Below are 12,206 nucleotides of genomic sequence, written 5' to 3' on the forward strand. Positions count from 1 at the left end.
TGAATTAAAAACAAGTAATTTGTACTAACTTATATGTCCTTTTTTGGGAATTAACATAACAATCCAATAAGAAGCACTTGCAGAATGGAAACTAAAGCACACAATCAGTCAAGCTCGTGAGATTTAAGTACTGCTAAGAGATTAAAATAGTTACTTTTTGGGTTTCCATGCAATTTAGGAATGGGTCCTGTCTTATGCCATGCAGTTAACCACTATGAATATGCACTTAGCTTGTTAACCAAAAAGATTACTGAAGCTCAACAATATGAAACATAATGGAGGATTGACTGCACTTTTGCGCAGATCAAACTGCAGTCGACCCTCCATATCTATGCATTCTGCATTCAGACCTTGACTTTGCCATTTTATATAAGGGGAACAATTTTACTACACTATTGTATATAATGGGACTTGAGCATCCACAAATTTTGGTATCTATGAGGGGTCCTGGGAACAAACCCCGGCAGATACTAAGAGCCCAGTGTAAGTTGACAAGAATTGTATGATTTGGTTTTGCTAACTGTTTCCTCTCTGTTTTCCCTCAATTTCTCCACTAGAAGGTTTCTACCAGTGGCCTCAAAAGAAGTGCCTGGAAAGGTTTTGCTCAGATTCAAGCTCAGACTGTGGGAGCTCTTCTGGCGGTGTGCGGGCGAGTCGTGGGAGCTGGGGCAGCTGGAGCAGCACCAGCAGTTCTGACGGAGATAAAAAGCCAATGATCCCTAGCAGACACTTCCTTCCTTCTAGTAAGTGTGACTCTGTGTGTTCATTCTGTTTGTTTGCTTTCTTTAAAGAACCATTGCATGCCCATGCCAAATATATTTCGAGGAGGTCATGAAAACCTGGAATTCTAGAAATTCAGCACAAGAAATACTAAGTATATATAATAATTTCCAGATTTTAACATATATTAATTGAGTAGCAAGAATTCTCCTAGTCTTTCATATTAATTGTGTTGTCATATTTCAATTACCTAAATATTTCATGGAAAATATGTATGTATACTGCAAAGTTGACGTGGGTCCCACAAATTAATTTTAAATTTCATTGGTTGAACCCTGTCTATAATTGGTTATAGACGTCATTATAACACAAACATGTGTTTGATAGCCAATGTACTGAAGGGGTCTGAGTGTTAGATTAAGACTTTGGAAAATAAGGGTTCAAATTCTCACTAGGTGATCTTGGACAAGTCACACTTTCTTGCCTGTAGAGGATGGCAGTGGTTATGCCCCTTTGAAAAAGTTTTCCCAACAAAAATGTGATAGTCCAGACTGCATATAGCCTTAGTGGTTAATGAATTATTAAATTTGGCTTTAATATGAAATACTTGTCATTGTTTTGTGTAGGGGAAACAATTTCATGCGGTGATTTTCCAACTGAAACACCCATCACATTAAACTTGTCTCACAACATCTGCAACACCAGGTAAAGGTTTTAATAATTTCCCTCCCCCCTCATAAAACAGTTTTACCACCTTCAACCTCACACCCACTTATCACATGAAACTGAATGGGAGAAGGAGTACCAATAATTATTATAATTCATTTGTATTATTTAGTATTGTCTAATTTAAAATAAAATGTTATGGATTCCCCCCTCCCCCAGTTTATGCTTCATATATCTATCTGACTCATCTTTCCTGTCGTTGAAGTGTATTTTCCATTCTGAAATGAATGTGGATTTCTCATTGTAATATGACCCCCATATCTGTGGGATTGGTACACACAGTTTCACTTACTGGTAATGCATAGCTGCCACTGATAACTAGTGTCTTTTCTCACTTTTTCCTCTGGTGAAGCAGGGATGGAGACAGTGCCACCTTTTGTCTCCTCTCTCCCCCTCTTTTTGTTTGCAGAGCATGATGAGCTCACATACCATTCTCCAACTTTGCTAGTCACAGGATTCAGGGGTGGAGAGGTCAGACATCTCACTGCCACCTCAGCTCCCTGCTTTTCACAACAGCGTCTGCCTTTCCTCATTCTTTCCCACCACAATCAAGAGAAATGCATTGTTTGTGAGGCAGGCCCTTTCCATTTCTCTCAACTGAGTATCTCCACCTTCAGCTGAGAAGTACAAACTGGAGGGGATGGTGAGCCATGTACAGCTGAGGTAGACACAAATGGTTGGCTGACTGCTGTGTTAAGTGAGGGGGAAGACTCCCATCCTCATTCTCCCACAACTGATGAGGATGGAGAAGGGCATCCGGGGAGCTCACCAAGATAGTCAGAAAACGTGAACCAAAGGGAATGAAGAATGCAACAGGGAGCCAGAGTTGATGGCCAGCTGGCTGCTGCTTAAAGTAGGAGTGTGGCAAAAGCAGCAATGGGGGCAGGTCCACATTCTCATTATCCTGCAACTGGTGAGAATAGAAAGAGGTGCATGAAAAGCTTGACAAGCCCCATCAGGACGGAAATTAAAAAGACAGCAGGAGGAGATTGGTAGTGGTAGAGGTAGTGCTGATTCCCTCCACCTGTTGCCCAAGTTGAGGTTTGCTATTTCCTATAGATATGGGGATGTATTGGACTACCGTATGTGCAGTGAATCACCTGATCATTCATACATATGAATGAATGATTAGGTGATACCCCTTCTCTCTCTCCCTTCCTCCCCCTCCCCATCTCTCGATATACATACCTTTAGCTTTATTATTTATATACTGTTGCAACTGTAGTTGACTATTCCAAATATTATAAGTTGTTTTCATTTATTTTCAGCAGAGATGTGAATAGTGTCACTCAGTATCCAGAGAATTTGTGCCCCAACTTCACTGACATAACTGTGGATCCTGATAAAAATAAAGGTCAGTTGAATTAAATTGTGTCATCTGATATTGCTGCTTTTCATTGGGTTACTCAGAAGGCTTTCCCCCCATCTATCCATTTTTCATACAAGTTTGAGATCACACATTTTAGTCTTCTTATTCTTTTGAGTATTTGTATCAAAATGGCAGGATCTGTTCACTGAATATGTATTTACAATAAATTACAACAGAATGTGCCAAATTGAAGAGCAGGAATGTGATCATACTGTGTATTCTCCTTGCATGTAAGATGGGTTGCAGAAAACAACATGGAATTACAACATAATGCTTATGCTTGAATTGCAAGCTAAGCAGATAACAATTTTACTTGCCTTTCTAGGTGTCTATCCAACGGGTGATCTGTGGCCACCTCAATCTGTCTGCCTGGCAAATAGTGTCAACTACAACCTTGAAAACAACATACCATGCATGATACAGGAGAACCCTTCATTACACAGTGGGTAAGTGACCCTTTTCGCTTTACTATATACCCTGATAAAAGGATACCGCCATTCTGTGATATTGTAAGGTTTTTGTACAATTTAGGCCAGTTTTTAATTTATTAAAGTGTTTCTGTACTTTATCTTGTTTCAGCTTCATTGACTGGAATGCATCTTGTGATGGGCAGTTTGCAAGCATGTACTGTCCAGTAGAAATTAATGAATACAATGGTTTTCCAGAAGGTGAGTCTCCATTGATCCATAAGTAGTTTTGTATGAGAGGAGGAAGCACACTTAATCTAGGATTTGTCATTTCCCATCTGATGTTGTTATATAGTTGGCCCTACATTTTTTCTGTGATACAGAGCTTTCCAAACATTTCATGTTGGTGACACACTTTTTAGTCATGCGTCATTTTGCAACACAATAATTCAGCATCACTAGAAAACTGGAAGTTAAAACAACCCCTTAAAAGAAACACACACACACACACACACATATATAAATGTTCATAACAAAATGTATGGGGACACAATGTATCTCCTGAATACCTCTCATTTATATTTTTAAATGCTTGTTTCACATAGTCTCAGAGGTTTCTTGTTACATTTGCACAACACACCTATACACTGCAGCTGATGCACTAATGTGTTGCAACAAACAATTTGGAAAGTTCTGCTATAAGAGATAATCAAATTACGTTTCAAAAATCTTTTTTTTAAATATGGAGACAAGTAACAATGTGAAGTGTGCCCTTGGTTGACCAGTATCAAAAGCAATGCTTTCTTTTGAATTATAGAAAATATGAACTACCACAATGGTTTTCCCTGCCATGCAGAAGTTCAGAATACAGCCTTCATTGATCACAATTGTCAGTCTACCTGGAACACCCCATCCAGTCTTCCTCCAACTTGGGAACCCACCCCTTACATCAATCCAACAGTAAGTATCACGTGTATTATCTTGATGCAATCTATTATGGCTGCAATTGTCCAGTAATTTATGACTCTCTTTTGCATACATTTTGCTACTAATTCTTTTTCTGGGATTGTTTAAAATAGATGTATTTTAAGGTTCAACACAATTATTTACAGTTTTTATTTCACTTAGTTTGGCTCTAATTTTTGTGGCAGTCTATAGAAATCCTCTGAGTGCTGGTGACAAAATTCAGTTTGCACATGAGTGCATTATCTATGAAACTAATGTTAGAAAAATACTATGTGGAAATTTATTTTGTAAATAAAAATTTAAGTTGCCTTTCAACAATATATCGTGCAATTGATATTCAAGCAATTAACAACTGTCCCCTGGTGGCATAGCAGGTTAAACCATTGAGCTGCTGGCCTTTCTGAAAGGCCAGCAGTTTGAATCCGGGGAGCGGAGTGAGCGCCCCATGTTAGCCCCAGCTTCTGCCAACCTAGCAGTTCAAAAACATGCAAATGTGAGTAGATCAATAGGTCTGGCGGGAAGGTAATGCCACTCTATGCAGTCAGGCCAGATGCATAATCTTGGACGTGTCTACAGACAACACATGCTCTTTCGCTTAGAAATGGAGATGAGCACCAATCCTCAGAGTCGGACACAACTAGATTTAATGTCAGAGGAAAACCTTTACCTTTACTTGAGGTGATTTTCAGACATTTAAAAAAGAGGAACCTCCTGAAATAGGAAACAGAAGTGTGGTTAGGAACGTTACTTTCAGTTGGAGTCACATTAGGCTTCATAGAGCATTCATTTTGTTTGTTCAGCTGCAAGAATGAAATCCTTATTTTGTTATATGCAGAAGCATGTATGGAGGGAAATTCTTGTAAAACTATCAATTTAATGCTTCTTCCACCTCAGAGTTTGTGCTTTTAGTCTGATCAGTAAAGCAAAAGAATATGCCTTGGTGCTAGTTATATTTGGACAAAGACACAAAAGTGTAGTTATACTTTGCTTGGAAAATGTTTTTAAAAAGCAGAACCAATTAATTTATTTTTTGAGCAGCACAGGATACTTTCTGTGCTTTATTATTTTAAATATATATTTTCTCTCATTGTTATTTCAGTGCAGCAGGTTTTGCCTACAGATTGGAGAGGCAAGGAGCTGAAATTGCTGGTTAAGCAGTTTGCATCATGGTTGATTGCATTGCAGACTTTTAGCCCTCCAGCTTTGACAGCAGCAGGGTTACTATTTCACCTTGGCCTTTCTGCTCTCTTGCCGCTCCATATGGCACTGCAGGCTCAGGTCCAGCAGTATTAGTGCTAAAGGCAAGATTCTATACTTTTTCAAGGATTTGGAAAGGAATAGTCATCATTCCCTTAAGGAAAGAATAGAAGACATGTCATCATTTTTGCTTCCCGGGGCCCTACTGTTTGTGTCAGTGCCTACAGTTCATTTTCTGCACCCTGTGCATTTTTCATCCATAGTCACATATGGGCCATGCTGTAAAAAATTCGAGGGGTATGTGCCTTCAAGTCACCTCTCAACCTACCTTGATCCCATAGATTTTCCGTACAGTTTTCTTAGGAAGGGAATACTCAGGTTGCTTTGCTAGTTCCTTCCTTTTAAATATAGTATACAGCAACTTGTAATTGTTGATGGCCTCTCATCCAAGAACAACCAGGCACTGATCCTGCTTAGTTTCTTAGATCAGACAGGATCTTCTGCCTTTAGTATTTTAAGATCCTTACTTTAAAAGCAACCTATTATTTGAAAGCATATGAATATATATAAGGTTTTATAATGTATTTTAATAGTATTATTAACTGATTTGTATGTATTGTTTTGATTTTAATGATTGTGTTTTTGGGCATTAAATTTTGCCAATCTCTGTAAGCTGCCCTGAGTCCCCTCAGGTGAGAAGGGCGGGATATAAATCCTGTAAATAAATAAATATTGACAAATATGAACAACCCAATCATAGAATCCCCTCTGCATAAGTCCCATGAGTTTCTGATTTCCTCCCTCTGTATTGCAGACTCAGAATACAAGAATTTCCTTCCCTTGTCTCTAATTTCTTTGTTTCAGTTCCTGTATTTCTGTGTTTCTTCCTCTCAGGGCATTAAAGCAATGTGCAAAATACATGAGTCTAATTATGTAACTTCCCCTGCATGGTTTTTTAAAAATGACTAGTGAAGCAGCGTATGCTTTTGAAATCTTGCCACAATTTTGTTCGCTTGGTTGGCTTAATTTGAGTATTACTGCAGTGCAGATTCTGGTAAAGGTGTGTCTATGCATCACGTCTTCCTTGTTTTCTCTTGTCTTTCAGTCCTACCTCTCAAGCACCAGGAGTTTGTCACCGATGTCTTCACTGTTTGGTTCTATCTGGGCCCCGCAGAGCGATGTCTATGAAAACTGCTGCCCCGTCAGTGCCACCAGTCAGCATTCATCTCAGGTGGAAAACCAGGCAGTTATTTGTAAGCAGGAATATTACCCGAGATTTAACCCTTTCCGTGCCTATATGAATTTAGACATATGGACATCAGCTGCGAACCGGAATGCAAATTTCCCTCTTTCTAGGGACTCTGGTTACTGTGGAAATGTGTGAAAATGATTTTTTTTAAAAAAGAAAAGAAAAAGAAAAATGTGAAATAAAGATTCTTTCAGTTTTGATTACTAGAATAAGCTGGTTGTTGAACTAGAATTCAATGTTGGTGGATATTTTGGCACTTTTGTATGAAAAATAAACCTTTTTTTACTGAAGTATTTACATGTTCTGATTTTGGGAAATGAAGGCTCTTTAGTAATCATCTGAGGTGATAGCTAAAAACATCAAACCCACTGCCTTTATTTATGGCAGAGCCACCGTGGATGCACACACACACACACACACACACATATACAAACAGACAACAAGAATAAGAAAAATAAGTAAGTAGTTTTTAAACCCACATGAAACATTGTACTTGAAACGAACAAACCCAAAATGCAAAATCAGGAGATAGAAATATTTAAACCAGGTGCGAAGTGACACAGTGAAATAATAACCAGAATTGCCACTGTTCTGAATTACATACAGTACAAATTCAGCTTAAGAACAGACCTACAGAACCTATCTTGTTTGTAACTTGGGGACTGCCTGTATTGGCAGGCACTCCATAATTCACTCTTATGTTAAGATACATTGTCATTTGCACATCTTTGAGGAAGTGCTTGATAATGCAGATAATCATTTTTAATGTGCTCAGAGTTTGAGGAAAGTATGCATAATTACAACACAGTCATTTGCCTGTCAGGAGTAAGTTCTCCTGAGTATAATTGTTGCACTTCAGCCTTGAGACATCTTTTCATCCAGCACCACACCAGAGTCCAGTAGTACTAAGTACAACAGTTTATTAAGAAAAGCCGGTACAAATGGAGGGAAAATAAAGCAGTAGGAATGAAGCTATAAAATAGCAGTAGTACATATACAAAACACAAAATCTAGGAGGTCAAGATCACAGGCATAAATCCGTAAACATGAAAGTGGAAACCTTTCTCAAGGAAAAACGCAGGAACATAGGAAAACACAGTAAACTTGAATCATGAACTTGAGTGCTGAACAGGGACCTGAATCTTTTGGCATTGTTTTCTGCTCTAAGAGACACCAAGAGACATCACTTAATTTAAGCTCAAGCCCAACCAAGAAGCCATGAGATCATGCCTCATACACCTGGTTTTCAAGGACTTCCTAATTAATCTACCCTTCTGTGGGGATACCTAATTTGATATCCCAGGAAAACTCCCCATCAGTTGAAGTCTAAAATGGATTTTTCCCCTGTTGCTAAGAAACTAACATTGGAATCCTAAACACCCTCACCAACAGCTGGTACTTCTCTCTAATCTAAGGTCTGCAATTCACCCTGATCACATACAGACTCTTCAGTAGGAAACCCATCACTCCTCTCATCCCCTAAGAAATCCTCAGCATCTTGCTGAGCCCCAACAAAAATGTATCTTGTTTCCAGTAAAGCTTGTAATATTTCATTAGACCAATGTAATGATGCAATGAATAACAGAACTCAAAAATTAACTTTTCATTTGCTTACAGCCTCTTATGTAAAAAGTAACTGATGGTATTTTATATGATAAAACACATTGGGTTTTGGCATCTAGGTCTTCCTTGTTGTAAATGCTAAAGTACACAAATGCGTATTTACATTTTCTTGCATAACACTTCCTGGAAAAACTTCTGTTCTTAGTACCAAAGTGAATTAGCAATTTTAGGGCTTCTTAAGGCACGCCTAACAAGAATGTTGCTATACAATTAGGTAAGATGGTAAGTTTACAAAAGTTATTAGTAAAGGTGGATTATCCTGTTTTAAAGGATTTAAAATAAAGTTTTTGTTTTGAATGGTCCTAGTTAGCTATAGTGAAGTAGAGTATTCTGTTCCCTTCCTGTGGTTTTCATCTAGGCATGCTTTATGTCATTGCTTGGAATGGAAATCAAGGAAGGAAGTGAAACAAGCAAATACTACCATAAATTAATAAACAACTGATGATAAAACACAAAGAAAAGGGAAGTTTTTTCCTACATGTAGAGTTTTTCTTGACACATGTCAAGCATGAGTTCTGAATTACGGGAGGGTGTGATATCCTTAGAGAAACTACTTTAAAGTTCTTTGAGTTACATCCTATGTTGATGGTGTGCAGAAAAGCATATCTGAGAGTCAGTGCACTTAGTGCATGCTGCAGCCTTTCCAACCCAGTGCCTTCCAGGTGTGGACTAATTCAATAAAGGCTACAAAGCATAACTTCTTTGCTGCCTTAACTTCCTCAGAGTAAACTCTCAAAAGTGACCCAATGCATGTTGAACTTTATTCATTCATAGTCATTTCTCCACCATCATTGTGTTCATCTACTCAAATGTTTCATTCTTGAGATTGCTACAGTCTCACTGGCAAACATCTAGCTTATGTGTCAAACTCAAGGCCTGTAGGCCGGATCAATGTGGCCCTCCAGATGCATTCCTCGTCATTAGACATCACGACTATAGCTGATGGGAGTTGTGATACATAACATCTGTAAAGCTGTTCTGTTCAGTCAGGATAGTGGGATTTGAATTTAGATACAAGGCTTTGTGATATGATATCTAACTTTAAACAGCCCTTTGCCCTTTCCTCAACCTCAGAGCCACACGTCCTATTGTGTTGTAATTCCCATTATCCCCAGTGCACATGCTGGATAATCAAAAGTGATGAGATTTGTCATTTAATAACATTCGGGGGACCCAAACTAGATAGAAACTAAAGAGCATATAGTTGTCCCTCTGTATCCACATATTTTTTTGTCCATGGATACAATGGCCCTTTGAAGGCAATCATAAGGCTGATGTGAAAATGAGTTTGACACCCTTGGTCTAGCTGATCTCATAATGTATAATTTTCCAATTGTGAATATTTCGTTGCCATCTGCTGTGCTCTATGCAAAGATCAATTGCAGATGGTGCATTTATTACACTCTTTTTATTCCTGGGTTATAACTCATTTCCGAATTGGTTCTATCATAATAACATGGAAAACGTTTATTAAACTGCAAAAACATTGTTTTTGCGGGACATCCTGCAGCACATTTTGTTTTTCAATGAAGATCTCACAGAGTCTCAACCGATTTAACATCGTATGTAGCAGCGAGGATGATGAAGTTTCTGGAGTAGAACAATTCCTTTCAAAGTAAGTTCTGTACAGTTAAACAGGAAATAACACTTTCAAACCAGGAACAGAAAATGTTTCAAATGTTGTTACATCGTGTTATAGGGTAGAATGAATGCAGTTTGACACCACTTTTAATTGCCATAGCCCAATGGTATGGAATCAAGGGAGTTGGGGTTATATAAGTTCTTTAACCTACGGTACTCTGTCAAAAGAGTGTTGATGCCAAACCAAACTGCAACTCCCATGAGTCTGGAGCATTGAGCTATGGCAGCCCAAATGGTGTCAAAGTGCATTATTTCTACAATGTAGATCAGGCATGGGCAAACTTTGGCCCTCCAGGTGTTTCGGATTTCAACTTCCACAATTCCTAACAGACTACCAGCTTTTCTCTCAACAGAAATCTTACTCATGAGAATAAACCCTCTCCTGGTGATGGCCAGGAGTGGGTTGGCACAGCCACAGTTGCATACATTCCTAGACAATGACATATACCTGCCTTACATCCTATTTTGATCACTTTTGTTTGCTCTCCATGGATTAGTTTTGGGAAACATGGCCTGTTAAGAATTATAACCTTTTGGGAAAAGGCATTCATAGCCTTTTGGATACGTAACCTTCTGAAAGAAATGACTTCCAAAAATGAGATAAAAACAAATATTTATGCAAGGCAATGCAGCTTTAGTTATTAGACTGAACCTATTGCCTCTGATCTGTTAGGAACAGAGATATGTCAATGTACAAAAATACAACAGAGTTTGAGAAGTGTTCTTTCAGTTGCCCAAAACATCTACTCTCCCTTAGAACAACTTGGTTTAAATCATGCTCTCAAGAGACAAAATATATTCATAAGCATTAATGTACTGACACATAAGTAACTCAGCTGTTAAACTGAAGAAACATGTCTTTGAACTGCCAAGGATAAAGACATGTCACTAAAAATATTTTTAGTTAGCAGAGGATGGTTGTTTCTTTGGAATTGAAATTGCAGTTGTAATTGTAATTGTCCAAAAGATATACATTCCCTTGAAACCTCTTAGTTAAAATATGCACCCAGAGATAAAAACAAAATCTTATTTGAAAATAACATATCTTGTTTACTCACAAACATCTTGTATTAATTCATCACACAGGCACATTTCTTACTTAAGTTCAGTTGTAGATAGGATGTTGTTTTCTCTCTGTGTTGAGTATATAGGGTATCATTCTAAATCAATAGTCCATAGTCTTTAGGTTAGTTGTACTCACTGAAGTCCATAAGTCATACTTCTCTACTGAAGTCCAAACAGCAACATGCATCCTCCACTAAGGTCTGATGCAAACATACATCCACTTCCACTGAGGTGTTAAGCAGACAGGCATCCGCCTCTACTGAGGTGTTAAGCAAACTACTATACAAAATGGAGTCCTGAGTCTGAACATGCTCAATACAATCATATGTCTATAACCTCTCCCACACCAAAGAGGTAGAGTCCAACTGGCAAATCAACATACACATAAAATACAGGTTAGCAAATATATACATTAACAAATGAACAGTGAAAGGCTTGGGAGGTTACTATTTCCTAAAGTCTAATAGCATCTGATGGCATCTCAACTCTAAAATGGAGGCTCAGGTCTGAATAGTCCTAGGTAATCTGAATAGTCCTAGATCTGGGTCAAATGGTCTGTAGTCCCTCCTACAACATAGAGTTAAGGTAATGCTGCATACCAACACACATATAGAATAAAGTAATCAATCTTAATTATATACATAAGAAATACAGTGTTCCCTCACTACTTCGCGGTTCGCCTTTTGCACCCTCGCTGTTTTGCAGGTTTTTTTTTAAAAAAAATAAACACTAAAATAATATTATAAATCATAAAAACTTATGATTTACAGTGGCGGTGGTCTCAGTCAGGTGTGGGCGGCGGGGTGGAGGAGCCCAAATGGCAGCGGGATGTTCCCCTGCCTCTTTCTTCTTCCCTTCCTCCCTTCCTCCCTCTTTCTACTTACTTCCTAAGGAGAAGCCTAAGTGTCCCTACTTCACAGATTTTCACTTATTGCGGGTGGTCCTAGAATGTAACCCTCTCGCAATAAGTGAGGGAACACTGTAACTAGTATAGGAGGCTTGTAGAAGGTTTAGGTTTTGACAGACTAGAGAGATGGGCCGAAACTAACAAAATGAAGTTCAACAGGGACAAATGCAAGATACTCCACTTCAGCAGAAAAAATGGAATGCAAAAAAACAGAATGGGGGATGCCTGGCTCGACAGCAGTACATGTGAAAAAGATCTTGGAGTCCTTGTGGACAACGTTAAACATGAGCCAGCAATGTGATGCGGCTGCTAAGAAAGCCAATGGGATTCTGGCCT

At 38.5% G+C, this 12,206-nt stretch overlaps 1 protein-coding gene across 6 annotated transcripts in view; it reads left to right on the top strand.

Annotated features, from left to right (window-relative positions):
- tmem131l (transmembrane 131 like) overlaps positions 1-6,924 on the top strand; it is a 92,726-nt gene extending 85,802 nt beyond the window's left edge. For 4 of the 6 annotated variants that reach the window (XM_016994084.2, XM_062981092.1, XM_008111951.3 and 1 more), the window contains 7 exons: positions 558-743; positions 1,347-1,425; positions 2,715-2,800; positions 3,141-3,261; positions 3,395-3,483; positions 4,040-4,182; positions 6,491-6,924. In XM_016994084.2, coding sequence (XP_016849573.1) covers positions 558-743; positions 1,347-1,425; positions 2,715-2,800; positions 3,141-3,261; positions 3,395-3,483; positions 4,040-4,182; positions 6,491-6,769 — 983 coding nt within the window. In that variant the 3' untranslated portion in view covers positions 6,770-6,924. The remainder of the gene's footprint in view (positions 1-557; positions 744-1,346; positions 1,426-2,714; positions 2,801-3,140; positions 3,262-3,394; positions 3,484-4,039; positions 4,183-6,490) is intronic. The other 2 variants (XM_008111952.3, XM_008111953.3) reach the window with 2 other exon arrangements.
- Positions 6,925-12,206: the final 5,282 nt, after the last annotated feature.

Source organism: Anolis carolinensis, chromosome 5 (assembly GCF_035594765.1).
Source record: "Anolis carolinensis isolate JA03-04 chromosome 5, rAnoCar3.1.pri, whole genome shotgun sequence".
Taxonomy (NCBI): domain Eukaryota; kingdom Metazoa; phylum Chordata; class Lepidosauria; order Squamata; family Dactyloidae; genus Anolis; species Anolis carolinensis.